This window comes from Hemiscyllium ocellatum, chromosome 47, assembly GCF_020745735.1.
Source record: "Hemiscyllium ocellatum isolate sHemOce1 chromosome 47, sHemOce1.pat.X.cur, whole genome shotgun sequence".
NCBI classification, from domain to species: domain Eukaryota; kingdom Metazoa; phylum Chordata; class Chondrichthyes; order Orectolobiformes; family Hemiscylliidae; genus Hemiscyllium; species Hemiscyllium ocellatum.
In genome coordinates, this window is record NC_083447.1 from 7,033,809 (window position 1) to 7,050,104 (window position 16,296).

General features: G+C 43.2%; 1 protein-coding gene and 1 long non-coding RNA gene across 2 annotated transcripts in view; one reads left to right on the forward strand and one right to left on the reverse strand.

Annotated features, from left to right (window-relative positions):
- The window catches only part of LOC132836796 (protein phosphatase 1 regulatory subunit 37-like), a 52,291-nt gene extending 40,982 nt beyond the window's left edge, over nucleotides 1-11,309 (reverse strand). Inside the window, exon 1 of the mRNA XM_060856266.1 lies at nucleotides 8,374-11,309. Coding sequence (XP_060712249.1) covers nucleotides 8,374-10,204 — 1,831 coding nt within the window. The 5' untranslated portion in view covers nucleotides 10,205-11,309. The remainder of the gene's footprint in view (nucleotides 1-8,373) is intronic.
- Nucleotides 11,310-11,561: 252 nt separating this feature from the next.
- LOC132836763 (uncharacterized) lies at nucleotides 11,562-13,848 on the forward strand. Its single transcript, XR_009647395.1, has 2 exons — nucleotides 11,562-12,318; nucleotides 12,604-13,848. It is a non-coding gene; the product is annotated as an uncharacterized LOC132836763 (long non-coding RNA).
- The last annotated feature ends 2,448 nt before the right edge of the window (nucleotides 13,849-16,296 follow it).

Genomic DNA, 16,296 nt, shown 5'->3' on the forward strand with positions numbered 1-16,296 from the left:
TCTTCCATGGATGTCATCCCCACCCAAAGGCAGTGCAGTTTAACCCTTTAATATTACAATAATGCCCAGAGATAGTACAATTTAATCTTTTAACATTATAATAGAATATAATATGAGAAAGTGAGAGGTTAATGATCTTTGGCAGGAAAAATAGAAGAACTGAATGTAACTTAAATGGGGAAAGACAGCAGCAAGTTGAAGCATGGAAGAATTTGAGGGGTGCATCAACATCAAACGAAAAATAAGGAAGTGGAATGTTGGCCTTTATTTCAAAGAATGTGGAATTATAACAATAGGGAGGTCTTGTTAAAACTATAGAAGGCAGGAGCCAGACCATACCTGGAATACAGTGAACAGTTTTAGTCCCCTTAACCCAAAGAGGCAATCTGGAGAAGGTTCACTAGATTGATCCTGGATAATGAGAGATTTTCACATGATGAGTGATTGAATAGGTTGGGTTTGTATTCATTGGAATTTAGAAAAAAATGAAACACGACCTCATTGAAATAGCTTATTCTTAGGGAGGCTTGAAAGAGTAGATGCAGAATACTTTGTAGAATATATCTTTAAGAGCACAATTTCTTTCCTTATACAAGTGCATGATATTGCCTCATTCATGCATTCATCTGATCACATCACTGCATTCTTTTATTCCCCCCTCCCACTACCATTAAAACTGCAGATACAGCGAGTACAATCTGTCTGTCCCATTTTATGAATGTGTGCTACGTACAATTGATTGATTAAGATTTTCCATGCGATCATTGTGTTTGCCTTATGCTACACTATCTCTCTGGAGCTATGTGGCTGAAAACAATTTCACTACCAGCCAGACATATAGGAAACTGCCTGAAGTACAAAATGTTTGAGTGGGATTATGCAAGGGACCACATCTCTACACATCAAGTGTTTTGTCCCTCAGTATCATGCTGCACACAAGCAGAAACTATTTGCTTTTATCTGAAGTACAAACAAAGGGCCTTCTTAACACCTCAATCTTGAAATCAAAACAACTTATTCCTCATCCTGTGAAATCCCCAATTGCCGTCTGTCTCTGCTTCCTGCCACAGACCTCCACTTCCAAGTGCAGAGTTGCCTTAGCATTAGTTCATTCTCCTTATATTATCTCGCACCCATTTCTGACTTACAAATCTCCAGTACCTGTACTGTAGGGCTCAAAGCAAGGCTGAACAAACCAATCAGCCAATTTTTAACAACATCCAGTTGGTTACAAAATGACAGAATTCAGAAAGGTGACCATTCCATTCCACTGACCTCTAAGCATAGAGTCATGAAAGGATGGGGGTCTAGGATTTTGAAATGCATGTGAAAGGAAATAGGTAATTATTTTAAGAGAAAAAAGAGGATTGGAAAGGATTACAATAATCTCACTGTATAAAACAAAAATTACACTGGCACCCAGTCACAATGTCCCAAGTCCCCTTCAAAAGCATCTCACAAATGTGTTACCTCTGCACCTAGAAAAGCAAGGACAGCAGGCGCATGGAAACACAACACCAGCTGCAAGTATCTCTCCAAGCTACACCCATCCTGACTCTGAAATACATCACTGCTCCTGGGTCAAAATCATGGGACTCCCTTTCTAACAGCACTATAGATGCACCTGGATTACAGCAGTTAAAGAAGGTTTGACAGAGACCTGAGGGGCAACTTTTTCACATACTTATTTTTAGATTAGATTAGATTACTTACAGTGTGGAAACAGGCCCTTCGGCCCAACAAGTCCATACCGACTCGTCGAAGCGCAACCCACTCATACCCCTACATTTATCCCTTACCTAACACTACGGGCAATTTAGCCTGGCCAATTCACCTGACCCGCACATCTTTGTGACTGTGGAAGGAAACCGGAGCACCCAGAGGAAATCCACGTAGATACGGGCAGAACGTGCAAACTCCACAGTCAGTTGCCTGAGGCAGGAATTGAACCCGGGTCTCTGGCGCTGTGAGGTAGCAGTGCTAACCACTGTGCCACTGTGCTGCCCACTAAGGGTGGTGTAACTACCCTTACAGGGTGGTGCAACCATGGAATGAATCACTTGAGGAAGTGGTAGATGCAAGTACATTTAGAACATTTAAAAGACATTTGATACATGTATAGGAAAGATTTAGGGGGACATGGGCCAAACACAGGCAAGTGAAACTAGTTTAGCTTGGGAAGTTTGGTCAGTATGGACGGGGTTGGACTGAAGGGTCTGTTTCCTTGCTGGATGACTATAACAGCTCATCACTACCTTCTTAAAAGTAATTAGGAATGGGCAATAAATGTTGGTAATGCCAATGACATCAACATTGTGTGAATGAATAATGGCAATGTGCAGAAAGATATCACGCTCGATCCCTTGTCCCTACTGTAGGTTGGAGGGCAAGCGATTCTCAACATCTCCACTTGAGAAATACCATGCACTATAAAACATGGACAGACAATTACAAATAAATCTAAGGTCAGATTAACCTTGGCTGTGGCATCCTGCACACTCAAAATAACCTCTCATCTGCTAGACCCGCATGCTAAAAATGTCCAATTGCAGGAGAGTAATCATTGCCAGAGAAACAGTACTCCTGCAAGTCATGAGTCACACAGCATGGAAACAGTCCATGCCAACCTGGTTTTGCAAAGTAAATGAGTCTATTTGCCCTAGCTTAGCCCAACCCCTATAAACCGTTCCTTTTTGTGTACCTGTCCAAATATCTTTTAAATATCGTAATTATACCTCATCTACCACTTCCTCAGGCAGTTCATTCTACATAGGAACCACCCTCTGCGTGAAAAAGTTGCCCTCAGGACCCTTCTAAATCTTCCTCCTCTCACCTTAACGTTATGCCCTCTAGTTTTGAATTCCCCTACCCTCAGGAAAAGACATTTGCTATTCACTGTATCTGTGCTCATAATTTTATAAATCTCTTTAAGATTGTGGGCAGCACGGTGGCATAGGGGCTAGCACGTTCTCCCTGTGCCTGCGTGGGTTTCCTCCGGGTGCTCCGGTTTCCTCCCACAGTCCAAAGACGTGCGGGTCAGGTGAATTGGCCATGCTAAATTGCCTGTAGTGTTAGGTAAGAGGTAAATGTAGGGGTATGGGTGGGTTGGTGTGGACTTGTTGGGCCGAAGGGCCTGTTTCCACACTGTAAGTAATCTAATCTAATCTAATCTAATCTAATCTAATCTAATCAACCCCAACAGCCTATGCTCCGGGAAAAAACATCCAAGCCTATCTAGAAGTAGGAATTTGTCAATATGCCTTATTTCTTAATAAGAAATGGTAGAACTAACTGAAGGCTGGTTATGCACCTACTTATAAATTCAATCCTTTGTCTCTCCTGATGCACCAGATATTCTGCCCTGTGCTAAGATAACAAATTTACTAATGCACCTCTCAAACTAGAGCAAGTCTTTGCCTACAGCTGATATCTGACTGCACAATTTCACCTGTGCAGCAGACAACTGTAACATGAAACTCATTTGTTGCGAACTAATGCTGGGTAATGCTAGTGAGCATTATACCTGTAATTGTCTGTAAATTGAGAACATGTTTAGCACTGAGGATAGGCAAAATGGTTAAGAATATTTTTGTATCGATGTAGTACAGTTAACTATTTGACGTAGGAATGTGAAATCTGCCTTAAGGTGACACCACAAAGAACAAAGTTCATCAGCATTTAAGTACCACCTTGTTTTAGCTCATTTGCTGCTGAAACTCTATATCTATGCCTTTGTTATTTTGTAGATTTCACGGTCTGCTGGCCAGCCTCCTTTCCTGTAAACCTACGCTCAAGCAAAACTTAATCTGTTAGGAGCTTTCTTTTGTACATTTTCTAATCAACCTGTTCAGGAATGTTTTTATATGCCTCTGGAACAGGCGGGTTTTTAATCCAGGACTTTCTGGTGGATACCACCACTGAACCACAAGAGCCACAAGCACATTTCTTTCCAGGAAGTCAGCAGACAACAATAGGGTTCCCGAAAATGAGGAGACAGTCAAAAGTGAAGCTCCATAATGTCTCAGATTTGAGATCTACCCTACACCAGTTGCCTCACATTAGATGACGCAGGGGTCCAGAGTAGGCCGGACTCAGTGACCAAATTGACAAAAAGGGGAAGAAAGTCAACATGCTTGGTTTCCTGCTCCCAATCACTGGCTTGTATTCCTTCTCTTTTCCTGCTGAGTGAATATTAGAGGATAACAAATCACATTAGGGCAGCCAATGGTGGAAAAACTCAATTGGGGAAGGCTTAGACCTTCAAACTGTATTTGATCACGAGGATGGAAACGACACAAGGGATACGGGTTGGGTGCTGGCAGGTGGGACTAGATTGGGTTGGGATATCTGGTCGGCATGGACGAGTTGGACCAAAGGGTCTGTTTCCATGTTGTATGCCTCTACAACTCTATAAAAGAAGTTTCACCAACTATCAACTATTCTAATAAAAAAAATCTGTTTCATAAATTATTACGGAGGAAAAACATCTGCCATCCTACCAGGTCTGACATACATGTTACTCCAGACATATAGCAATGTGGTTGATTCTTAATTTACCCTCTGAACTGGCCTAGCAAGCCACTTAGTTCAAGGACAATTAGGGATGGATAATAAAGTGATACTCACATCTCATGAAAAATAATTGACACACCTCTTCACAACACAGTGGTCCTGCAGGAAATAGTGCATTACAGATAGTAAAGATCTAGTGAGGACAAATGTTCCATTTGTTCATTTTCAACAAATGGAATCGATTGCAAAAGGAATGGAATATAAAAGTAGGAATATTTTGCTTCAGTTGCATAGGACATTGGTGAGACCACATCTGGAGTACTGAAGAATCTGGTCTTATTTGATATGCAGACAGTAGAATTGAGACCATATTCAGTTAAAATGACAGAACAGGCACAAAGAGCTATTTGGCATCTCCTAATCCCAAATTCTATGTTTATACAGAGGAACCTCAATTATCTAAATGACATGGGCAGGGAGAATTTTGTTTGGTTAATCGAATGTCAGATAACATAGTTAGCCAAGCATCGGGACCGTGTGATCTTGTTCAGATAATCTGAAATTCGGTTAATCGAATGCTGGATAATTGAGGTTCCTCTGTATGTGTATCACAATTGGACTAGATTATGAAAATGCCCTCTAACAGCATGTCAACACTCCCTGTCTATACTCAAACGTGCAACGGGGAGTCAGAAGGTTGTTGGCTCTCATAGAAATAATCGAGTTCCTGGGACAAAATTGGGTATGCACCTTTAAACAGATGTCAATGTGACTTAGTTAGCAGCATTCCCACCTCTGAGTCCAAGTCCCACACCAGGATTTCAACACAAAAATCAAGACTGACACTCCAGTGCAGTGCTGAGGGAGTTCAGCACTGCTGGAGGCGTTGCCACTCAGAAATTAAACTGGGTCCTCATCTGATGCTTGCGTGGATGCCAAAGATCCTACACATTATTTTGGAGATGAGCAGGAGAGTTCTCCTTGGTGTCGTGACGTTAAATTTACCCTTTGAACATCACAAAAAACAAACAAACTTGGCATTACTACATGTCAGAGTTTGCTGTATATAAATTAGCTAAGTTCCTACCTTACATCATGACTGCACTCCAAAAGTATTTTGCTCGATAAAAAGAACTTTGGGACATTCAGAGATCTTAAAAGCTGCATATAAATCCAAGCTTTTCCTTTTCTTTTAACGTAAGCGTTCCAAAGCATTTTACAAGTATGTTACTGAACAGCGTGACGTGAATCATTTCAGGAGATATTATGGCAGGTGAGCAAAAGAGAAACTTAAAAGGAAGCCAGAGTGGTAGAAAAGTTTAGGGAGGGAATTGTATATCTCCTGGGCCCATCGCAGCTGAAGGCACGGTCGCCAATGGGGATTAATTAAAATCTGGATGCTCAAGTGGCCAGAGTCAGAGAATCACAGAGATCTGAGAGATGACCTCACAGAGGTTTATAAAATCATGAGGGGCACAGATAGGTAAATGGACAAGATCTTTTCCCTGGGTTTGGGGGGGGTTGTCCAGAACTAGACGGCATAGGTTGAGTTTGACAGGGGAAAGATATAAAAGGGACCTAAGGTGCAACCTTTGCATGCAGAGGGTGGTGTGTGAATGGAATGAACTGCCAGAGGAAGGGATGAAGCCTAGTACAATTACAACATTTAAAAGGCAGCAGAGTGAGTTTATGAATAGGAAGGTTTAGAGGGATATGGGACTAGATTTGGTTAGGATATCTCGTCAGCATGGATGATTTGGACCAAAGGGTCTGATTCAGTGCTGTACATCTCTATAACTATTGCATAGGATGGTGGCTGGGGAGGCTTCAGAGAAAGAGCGGGGAGTTCAGGCCATAGAAAAGCTTGAATAAAAAAATGGAGGGCATTACTTAACCAGAGGCCAATGCAGATCAATGAGCACAAGCTGATAGGTGAAGGAACTTGATAGGGGCAACAAGGATTTAGCTAACCTCTAGTTTTCTAAGTATGGAAAATGGAAGTCGATAAGCATAATGGAACAGTCGACCAAAGGCATGGAGGAGGGTAACGACAGGAGATGAGCTGAGGTCCTGTGGAGACCGCAGAGCTATTGAGATGGAATCTGCATCCTAGCAATAGAGGATAAGTGTCAAAAGCTCAACTCAGGGCCACATTACACACTAGGTTGTGAAAAGTCAAGTTTAAGTTCAGACCAAAAGCATTACTTCCCTTTTCAGACACTAATTTATTGTTCGCATTTTCTGTTTTTAATCCAGTAATCCGTGCTGTAATATTTAACTTTGGAATTTCCAAGGATGGATGTGTGTTCAAATGTGATGCTCCACATCCACAGTATTAATTACAGTAACACAGACTGGCCCCATACATCAACAGCAAGCACCCCTCAGCCACCCAACATCAACCCTATCAGAACCTTGCAGTTTTCAAGAAAGTAGAAATTCTAAACCTGGAAATGCAGGTTGGATATTTCCACCTCGAAGAACAGGGGTAAGAGATGCATGGGAAAGCATGCAAAGACTGAAATTACATTACAATTCCTTCACTATGTTGCTAGGTGAAAATCCTGAAATTTCCCAACAGGTTTGTAGATTCACTATACCACAAGGACTGCAAGAGGGAAGCTTCTCAAAAGCAACTAGGAATGGGGCAATAAACGCTAGGCAATAAATATTACCACCTAGTTCCTCAAAATTCATTCATAGGATCTATCTCAAAGTTTCCAAAACACCACACTGCATCTCCAACTAGGAACCCCAGAAATGCAGCCTAAACCTTTAGACAAAAAGTAAAAAGTGAGGTCTGTAGATGCTGGAGATCAGAGCTGAAAATGTGTTGCTGGTTAAAGCACAGCAGGTCAGGCAGCATCCAAGGAACAGGAAATTCGACGTTTCGGGCCAGAGCCCTGATGAAGGGCTCTGGCCCGAAATGTCGAATTTCCTAAACCTTTAGACATCCTGCCCTAACAGCAAGTGGGATCAGGGATGGTGGGAGTGAATGGAATCAGGTTTCTGTTTCATGACATTCTGTCGAGTCCACTTTCTTTCTCTCTCTCTCTCTCCCTCTCTCACACACTCACTCACACACACAGACCAGTTCCTCACTGTTTAAACAGTGAGCACTGACATCAAGGTGACTTGACTCAGCCCAACAAAACAAACAAAGTTAACATTAAAACTAGTTAGGACCAATTAAAACATCAATGACTCTGCCATGCACACCACTCTTGAAGTAAGGAAGAGAAGATGGGGTCAACCAGTAATTTGACATGTCAGCAAAATCTTAGGTAAATTGCTATCCAACAGATGCAGACAGGAATTAAATGATAATTGAAAATTTAGACATTGGTCAGGGCAGCCAACACCACACCCTTCCTCAACATCCCACAGACACTAATGAATGCAAATGTATGCTCAAGCCAGCTCCTGGCATTTCAGCCAAGTGTTCACTTTCAATCCTCAACAGAAAGTGAAAACACTGCTCAACCATGGCAAGCATCACTTCAATCCTGCCTTTATTTGGTTGCTGTAGGCATGAGGGATTGGGACCAACTGCTCATGGGGAAAATTAAACACAAACACTGTCTGCTTCTGGCCTATAACATCTACATACTTTCTAGCATGGATAGCGGTCGTTGGAGTGTGAATTCAGGCTGATTTCAGGCTCCCTCTCAGAGACCTCAGGCCTTGAAGGAAATTAAAGCAGACCCTGCTGCCACTCCATCTTAGAGCATGCAATTCAGTACAGTACAATTTACGTAAACCCATTCTGACACTTTTGTCTATTTAGCTCACGAGACATGTAAAAAGAGAATCAAGAGATAAACAAACATAAGAATAAAAGAACATATCTCTAGGCTTTACCATGTCTCCAGGGGTCTTTTGGCTCCACAGCTCCAGAAACGATGGCCTCATCAGAGGGAAAGGTTACCCGCTTCACGCTTTGTTTTGCCCGGCTGTCCACTGAGGGCAAGAGCAAAGTGGCATCTCCAGCCTGATCCCGTGAGGAGGAGGTCAATGAAAGAGGATGGGAGATGTCCCCCACTGGGGAGATTAAATCCAAACGGATCTGGGGCGAAGCAGAATATTTAGTGTAAGTGTCACATGCTGAAGTGTTCATCTGTAACCTGGCAGTGCCTGCTGCCAGGGGTAATGGCACCTCACTGTCTGATTCAGTTTCCCTACACTCCTCCAACTGCTGGTCTGCACAGTTCTCTGCTTCCAAAATCAATGTGCAGTTTACCTTCTCCTGGTTTATATCCCGCTCCTTGCTGGCCAGTTGTATCAAGTTTGTAGTCGCCTCCTGTATGGCAGTCAGTTCCAGATTTCGGCAGCTCCTTTCGCTGTCCATTTCTTTGCTGTTTTCACTGCTGCTGGTATTTGGCTCCCATTTCTGCAGTGCTTCAATTTTCACTTCCTGCAGTCTAGTCTCTGTTGATACACACTGTGTGAATTTATCTGTCGTTTGTACAGCAGACATGTTCTGTCCCCTCTCCTTTTCTTCCACTGCTCCTGTCTCAAAGCAGTTTTCCTCCACCATGTTTTCCTTCACCACACAATTGACCTCATGAATGCAGAATACCTGGTCTATCCCCTCTTCTTTACCCCTTCGTGCAGACTTCCCTGACGACAGATCTTTGCCTCTGATATCATTGCTCACTCGTTCCTGGTATAATCGCCCCTTTGATTCTCCATCGAGTTTCTGTGTGGATTCACTGTTTCCTGCTTCACACAACCCATCCTCTGACCCTAGTCTGTTTCTTCCGATCTCTGAACAGCTTCCCTTCTCAGCCTCCAAGACAAGTGCTCCCTCTTGCCTCCTCTCTTCCTTGGGATCCCTCTTCATCTCATTTTCTAACAGGCAGTCACCAGTAGCTCCTCTCACACCTTTCCCGTCATCAGCACAGACAATCTCTTCCTCAGTTGAGGAGACTTTCGACCCACTGTTAACCATTATCTCAGTCTGATTACCATTTATCTCGATTTTGCTCTGGCATTGATGATCTCCGCTTCCTGGGTCATAAGTATCCTGTTCTCGGACATCATTACCTTGATTGCTGCAGCTAACCTCGCCCAGATTAGCACTATTTTCCTGATGACAGCGCTGCCTCCTGACGGAAGTATCATCAACATCCATGTCCCCTAGAATATTAGAATCCTGACCACAGCTGCAGTCTACGCTTTGATTAATATTAATCACTTGGTGGATTTCCAGTCTATCAGCCCGACTGTAGCAGTTGTCCACTCCCGGTTCAGTTTTATTTTCCAGTTGATGAGCTTGGTCACCCCATGCAGGGGTACTAACCTCTCTCCTTCTCTGATTATCATCTCCCAGGGCGTTACCACACTGACTGTGAAAGTAGCCCCCTCCAAGTTCGGTATTATTCTCATGCTGCTCTTCTGGATCAGTATTATTATTTTGACTATGGTCAAAGCCCCCCCGAAGCTGGGAATCAGCCTGCGGCAGGGAGTTATTAGTCTTATTATCGCAATAATTATCTTGAAGGTCAGTATTATTCACTTGCTGCTCTAATAGGTCAATACTATTACACTTATTGTGGTTAAAACCTCCCTGAAGCAGGGAATCAGCCAGACCTGGAGTATTACCACTTTGATTGAGACAACAGTCTCCTCTTATATTATTCTCTAGCTGGTGGGTTTGGTCTTCCCTGTGAGGGGTATTACTAACCTCCATCTCTTCCAGATTATTACGATCCTCAATATACCAGTAAATCAGGTCAGTATGGTACTCTCCCTGCTCTATTAGATCAAAATTATAAGGCTGATAATTGTTAAGCCTTTCTGGAACTGGTGATCAACCTGTTCCAGTGTATTACTACCCCTAATATGGCAACTGTCCTGTCAGAGGTCAGGATTATTTGCTCTCAGTTGTTTCACTGGAGCTGGAAATCAGCCTGTTCCACAGAATTATGACCCCAATTGTTGCAGCAATTCTTTCCTGCAATATTATCTCAATGATTAAAGTATAGAGTTGGAAATTAGCCTGCTCAAGAGTAATGGTCCCCGAACTATAGCAATAATTCTCACGACAGGGTTTTTTTTTGCTGTTTTCCTAGGTCAGTACCATTATTGTAACTGCAGTTAAAGCTTCCTTGCAGCTCTAGAGAATTATTACACAGATTAAGGCAGTAATTCTCTCCTAGGTCAGTATTATTCTCGTGCAGCTTTGGCGGGTCGGTATTATGACCCTGACTGTGGTTAAAAGCTGGGGGCAGCAGCTCACTCGCAAAGACAGTATTGTTCTCCGACTGGCGAGTTTGGGCTCTCCCTCACCTACAGCCCTTCCTGGGGCTTGAGGGGAGGGCTTAGAGACAGGTCTTCCTCCCCACCCCCACCCCCCAGTGTCTGGAAAGGGGGGTGGTGGTGGTGGTGATTAAAGCTCGTCTTTACTCCTTTCTCCCAGCACCCGACGTGTCTCAGGAAGTGCCTCCTTCCATCCACCCTGACGATTCTCTCTGCACCCCCACGTCCCTCCCCCAGCCCCGGGGCACCTTTCACTAACTGAGGTCCTGGTCGCACTTGGGGCCTATTTAAAGACCACTCGAATCCCCCCTCCCCAAATATTAGAGGGAGGGGGCAGGGGAAAGAAGACTTCGAGTTAGCGTCTCCCGGGCGGCTGCTGCTGCTTTCCACTGACTGACTCCATACCCCCGGCTTTTCTTATCCTCAAAACCACCCCCCACGATCCCGACGTTGTCTCCGCCGCTTCTCTGACTAATCGAATCGATTGTTGTCTTTAGGGGAGGGGGGGGGTGAGGAGAAAACCAATCGCGCACCTCGCCTCCCGTCCGCACATTCGCCACCGCCCGCGCAAACGTAAGGGGACGAGAGAAAACGTTAATCGTCTTCCAGATTCCGCCCCGCTTCCGAATGACGGCTTTTAATCCGCTTGTTTTTTAAATCAAAGTAATGAAGAGGTCTGCCGCTGGTTTGCTTCCGGCGGGAAAGGGGATTCCAGTCCGAATCTGCCGACTAGATTTACCCCAATTATCGTCCGCCTCTCCACCGGCGGCCGCCATCTTGGAGAGTCAGGTAAACACAGCGGGCGTTTGCAAACCCTCCCCCTCCAGTGTTTAAATGTCAACTCCCCCCTCCGACACACACTCAATCTAGCCTTTCGTTCCCCTTTCCTGAGCAAGAACAAAGCAAAACTAAGGTAAAGGGGACAGAATCGTTGCAAAGGAGGCCGTTCGGCCCGTCGCGCTTGTCCCCGCTCTCCGGAGGAGTCTCGGTGACCTGGCCGGGTGCTGTCTTTCTTGCCTTTATCCCGGCTGCTCGTTGCTAGGGAAGCGGCGTGAAAGAAAGAAAGGGGAGAATCCGGGTAGGGAAAGCCCGAATGGTGAGGACGTGAAGGGAAGAATAAGAGTGGAGGAAGGGAAAGAGGGGATCGATCTTTTAATTCCTGGAGGTCCCAGTGCAATCCTGGAAGGTTAGCGAAATTGGACTTCTTTCTTCTCCATTGGTGGGGTTAAGGCGCCCACTGGGACTGAAGCAGTAGGCTAATGGTAAAGTTATCATTTCTATGTCAGGGGCAGGAAGTGTGGACCCAGCTGCTGCTACTGGGGTCTGGGCGCCATATATTGGTCCGTGTTGCATCCTCATGAAAGGCTTATTCCCAAAATATTGACTCTCCTACTCATCGGATGCTGCCTGACCCGCTGTGTTTTTCCAGTGCCACACATTTTGACTCATTGTTGTATCCCACTGGCAAGCCAGTTTCGGAACCTGACTCCACCACAATGAAGAAACAGAAACCATAAGAACGCGTTGTGACATATAATATTTAAAGTGAGTTGTGATAATTACAGTTATCTTTTATTATGATATATAGTATTTTCATACTATTCTGTTGGTATCAGAAAGTAGGTAAAATGGAGAAAGGATACAAGGTTCTTAGATGAGATTGTTCAGTGGTCGTATCTTAGCGAAATGCTATTTATGTGTGGACAACTTGGTGCCCATCGACATGGGTTTACTAATAGCCGGATTGGTTGCCTAGAAACAGCAAAACAGAAGAGTATCAGAAAGCACAAAAGGCTCTATTAATGATATTGCTGTCACTGAATTTTGCAGCTATCTACATTTTCGGGGTATCGGTTGGCTGTAAAATGAACAGAACTGGCCACATAAATTCCACGGCTACAAAACAAGTCAGAGACTGAGAATTTGGCCACAACTCACTTGCTAACTTCCCAAGTCCTTATCACCATCTACAATGGATGAGTCAAGAGTCTGATAGAATACTCTGCAATTGGTGGATGAGTTCAGCTCCAAAAAAAATCAAGAAGCTTGAAAACAAAGTAATCCACTTGACTGGCACTCACCCACCACCTTAAACATTCACTTTACCATTGACATAAATCGCACAGTGTATACCATTTACAAGATGCACTGCTGTAGGTTAACAAGACTGCTTCAACAACCTGGCCAAACACATACTTGGAAAGACAAGTGCAGCATATGCAACAGGAGCATCACTACCTGCAAGTTCTCCTCAACAAAGAAAATAGGAACAAGAGTAAGCCATTTGGCTCTTCAGACCTGTCCAGGTGTTCAATATTATCATGGTTGATCATCCAGTTCAATACTCTGATCCCATTTACGTCCTATACCTTTTAATCCATTTAGCTCTGAAAAGTACATCTATCTCTTTGACAACATTCAATATTTTGACCTCAACTGCTTTTTGTGGCAGAGAATAACGCAGGTTCACCACAGTCTGGATGAAGAAATTTCTCCTCATCTAACTCTTAAATGGCCTACTGTTGGACTGTGATCCTCTGGTTCTGGACTGTAAAGACATTTGGAATATCCTTCCTGCTTTTACCCTGTCTAGTCCTGTTAGATTTATGAAGATTTCTATGAGATCACCACTCATTTTTCTCAACATTGGTGAACTTGGTCCTAACAAATCCAGCCTCCCTTCATACATCAGTCCTGTCATTTCAGGAATCATTCTGGTCAACCTCCATAGCCAGACAAGGAGATCAAAGCGACACCCAATACCTCCGGTGTAATCTCATCAAAGCCCTGCACAGGTAGTTCTATAATGCGGTGGTTTCTTCATCCAGACTGTGGTGAAACTGTGGTATTCTGTGTGAGTCTGTGTTGTAGAAAATCACACAATAGAATTAATGGGCCCTATGGGAAAAACATGGTTAGGAGTGAACCACCAAAAATATCAGTAAAAATTGAAACAAAAATAGTAGTTAGCCTAACACAAACGATAGCGCAATCTAAGTTAAAATTTTAAATCATATATACAGTGAAATATAACACTTTAAGAGGTTTCTGAATTAAATAATACCCCATCTGAAATATACTGGTGTTGGCTTGGCTGCTTAATTTAATGCTATTTACATGCTATCACAGCTTCCAACTTTGATTGTCAGCGAAAAACTCACTTCATAATGCAGATAAACATGTTCAATGGGATTTCTCCCAACAAGCTTATTCCCAAAGACATTTCCAAGTAGGAAAAAATAAAAGCAAATATTCTTTTGGTGTGAATAAAATTTTTTTTGAGGGATTTGCTAAATGACTGGGATGCTGTGAACAGCTGGAGGTTTTATTTAGAATCCCTACAGCATGGAAGCAGGTCATTTTACCTATTCAGTTAACACTGACTGTCCAAAGAGCATCCTGCCCTAAATGAGCCCCTGCCTACTCTATAACCCTGCATTTCCCACGGCTAATCCTACTAACCTACACATTCTTGGACAGTATGGACAATTTGATATGCCAATCCACCTAACCTGCATAAACACAGTGAGAACATGCAAATTCCATACAGACAGTTGCCCAATTGGAATTGAACCCAGGTCCTTGTGCTGTGAGGCAGCAGTGCTAACCACTGTGTCACTTGGAAGAATATGTTGTGTTGAGTCTGTTGCCTTGTCTGCTGCTCAGGCAGAAAACAGCAAAGTAATTCACGGTCAAAGCTAGGAAGCTCCTGCATGGTATGGCTCATACATGCACTAGGTGTTCATCAAAGTTGAAATAATTTGGAGCACTTCAGTTTGTAAATTCTTTGTACTCCCTCTATGGTGAGTATAATCAAGCAATAATACATCCTTAGGTTCCTCTCTCCCTTGTATGTATAAGTTGAGCCAGAAGGGGAAAAGAACTGATGAATAAATACTGAATGAGGCTTGAAAAGGAGCGAACTCTTAAATAATATCAAATAAGACATATGGATTCCTTGATTTGGAGATGCCGGTGTTGGACCGGGGTGTACAAAGTTAAAAATCACACAACACCAGCTTATAGTCCAACAGGTTTAATTGGAATCACTAGTTTTCAGGGCACCACTCCTTCATCGGGTTGTTGTGTCCTCCACAACCACCTGATGAAGGAGCACCGCTCCGAAAGCTAGTGCTTCCAATTAAACCCGTCAGACTATAACCTGGCGTTGTGTGATTTTTAACTTTGGATTCCTTGGTCTTATTATCTTTGCAGAAGTGTTGGAAGCTGAATCATTGGCAGAAGGATTAGAGGAAGAAGAACTAGAGGCCAACAATGAAAGCTGGCAAAAATTGGCTTAGCCAGAATTCCAGAAACTAGGTCACCTACTGATAAGAAAGTTTGGAAGACTAAGACCTAATAGCTTATGTCACTTGGTATGGCTCTCAGACACTATTTTTGGTAGCAACTTTCATATTCTTATTAATCTCTGGGTAAACAGTGTCTCTTACTGAATTTATTTTGAACATCTTGTATTCACAGCGCCTGGTTCTGGTCTTGCCCACAAATGGAAGCTATTTCCTACTTCACAATTCTTGTACGGGTGTGAAGATCAACAGTTGTTGGTGCAACCCTAAATGTCCTTGAACCAAACGGCTTCCCAGAGTCATTCTGGAAGGAAGAATATTGCTGTGTGTCTGGACTCCTCTTTTGGCCAGACTGGATAAAGATGTCAGACTTCCTTCTCTGCAGGGTTTAGTGAACCGGATGAGTTTGTTACAACAATGCAAAGATAATTTCATGGTCACTATAGCTGAAACCAGCTTTCAATTCTACATTTTTCAACATGCAATTTAAATTCCACAGCTTCCATTGTGGAATTTTAAACTCCACCCAAACCAGAATATTAGCCTACACCTCTGAATCATTAATCCAGTAAACAATCTACCACCATCCCCTCATAAAGATTAGGCCATTTTCCAAGTCAGTTGTCAATTTCTTCTTTGTCCCAAGCTCTGGAATTCTCTTCTTCGATCTGTCGGCCCTGTTTCTTAAAGGTGAGGACTCAAATGTTTTCTAACAAACACATGCCAGTCTAGCAAAAGAGGAGCTTGCCTTTCATTCAAGTTTTGATGCAGTTTTGGAATTTGTCTTTTAGACAAAATGGCAATTGGTGCAATTAGAGGCTGTTTGGCTCACTGGGTCCATGCTGGTTCTCTGTAAATCCAGTCAGTCCAGTTACTGCAAGAAGAGTCACATCTAATAAAATGATTTTTAAAAAAAACAAAATAACTGGATGCTGGAAATCAGGAACAAAACCAGAAATTGCTGGAAAATGTCAGCAGATCCAACAGCATCTGTGGAGAGAACCAGAGTTAATGATTCAGATCCAGTGATCCTTTAGAACTGATAACTAGGAAAGAGTTTGTATTTATAGTGAAGATATGGTGGGGAAAGGGGGTAAGGAGTAAACGATAGGTGGAGATAGAGCCCAAAGATAGAGAAGGTCAGTTGGACAGACAAAGGAATGGATAGTGGTTAGCCTAGGGAATGAATACAAAAATGAATGCTAATGCAGACTGT